The following is a 1,264-nucleotide window of genomic DNA, read 5'->3' on the forward strand; positions in this document are numbered from 1 at the left end:
ATGCCTTTATTTAAAAATATTTAGAAATATTATCAGCCAGATTTTGAATAGATTTTGCAATGTCATTCAATGCAATGTGCTTGTCACCGCGACACAACCTCCCTCGCTGGGGCTGCAGCTGCACTATTACGTCAGAAGCCGTGCTGGGTGGACTCAATTAAATCTCAGGAAAAGAGAATACCTTCTTGCATCATGTTGCAAATGATAGGATCCGATATGTCACTAGTTCTTGGTGCATGCATTTGCCGATGAAATCGTGTAACTCTGGGGAAAAAAAGAATATACGAAACCGGTTTATATACGGGATGCAGAGTGCACCACTTCCAAAGTTTATCTAAGATTCTTGCTAACTTTCACTCTAAAGGAGTTTGATGAACTCCGTGGTTGGGAAATAATTTTGATTCGTGGCGTCGTGTTAAGTATGATATGGTAATAGCAATGACAGATTTGTTTATTATCATCTCACAATTAACTGATTTGCAATATGGCTTACGTTGCTTCTGGCGATTTCCGGCTGGTAGTAGTCGTAGACCACGACGACCCCCGGCTTTGCGTCCTCGACCTCCAGCTCACGGATCACGCCGAAGTCCGCGCACGCCTCCTCGGCTGAAAGGCTGGCCACGTACAAAACCACTTTGTTGCCCTTAATCTCGTATTGAGTGAAGGCGCTGTTCCCGCTGCTGATCAGGGCTTCGAGGTCCTTCTTGAGTGGAGTGTAACCCGACACGAGGGTGACCTCTACGGCGACCAGGTTGGATTGCCTGTTCGGGAGGTAACTCGTGCAGACGTTGATGCGACTCGCCCCGCAGACCATCGCATCCGCGCTGCTGCTGACGGCCAGGCTGAAGTCTTCGCTGTTGTAATGGTCGTTTACGGTGTACTGGACCACAGCCTTAGTGTAAACAGATACGAAGAAAGGTTTAACAAACTAGTTGACATGGATTGCAAACGATGGGTTGAAAAGATAAAGTTGATAAGCCCCATTCAAATAAACACTTTTAAATATGTGTTACATATTCGTCACCTGGAGGAATGCACATCCGCTTCCTGACACGTCGAGCTTAACATCGGCAGGAAGAATCGGGAAATCCACACGCTGTATGCGACGGAAGTTGTCGCTGCTGAAGGTCAAAGTGCGGTCGACTCCTTCTGCAATCACCTTCGCTTCCACGTCGAACTCGATGGCTCGCCTCTCGTAATAAAGCAGAGCTCTCACACCCATCATTGTGTCCTGGCAGAATGCGGGGACAGAACAGATTGAAAC

At 47.3% G+C, this 1,264-nt stretch overlaps 1 protein-coding gene across 1 annotated transcript in view; it reads right to left on the reverse strand.

Annotated features, from left to right (window-relative positions):
- Positions 1-6: 6 nt before the first annotated feature.
- The window catches only part of LOC119592713 (alpha-2-macroglobulin-like), a 1,521-nt gene continuing 263 nt past the window's right edge, over positions 7-1,264 (reverse strand). The window contains exons 2-4 of the mRNA XM_037941647.1: positions 1,025-1,231; positions 494-892; positions 7-264 (exon numbers count right to left, since the gene is read on the reverse strand). Coding sequence (XP_037797575.1) covers positions 223-264; positions 494-892; positions 1,025-1,231 — 648 coding nt within the window. The 3' untranslated portion in view covers positions 7-222. The remainder of the gene's footprint in view (positions 265-493; positions 893-1,024; positions 1,232-1,264) is intronic.

The sequence above is a fragment of the Penaeus monodon genome, chromosome 30 (genome assembly GCF_015228065.2).
Source record: "Penaeus monodon isolate SGIC_2016 chromosome 30, NSTDA_Pmon_1, whole genome shotgun sequence".
NCBI classification, from domain to species: Eukaryota; Metazoa; Arthropoda; class Malacostraca; order Decapoda; family Penaeidae; genus Penaeus; species Penaeus monodon.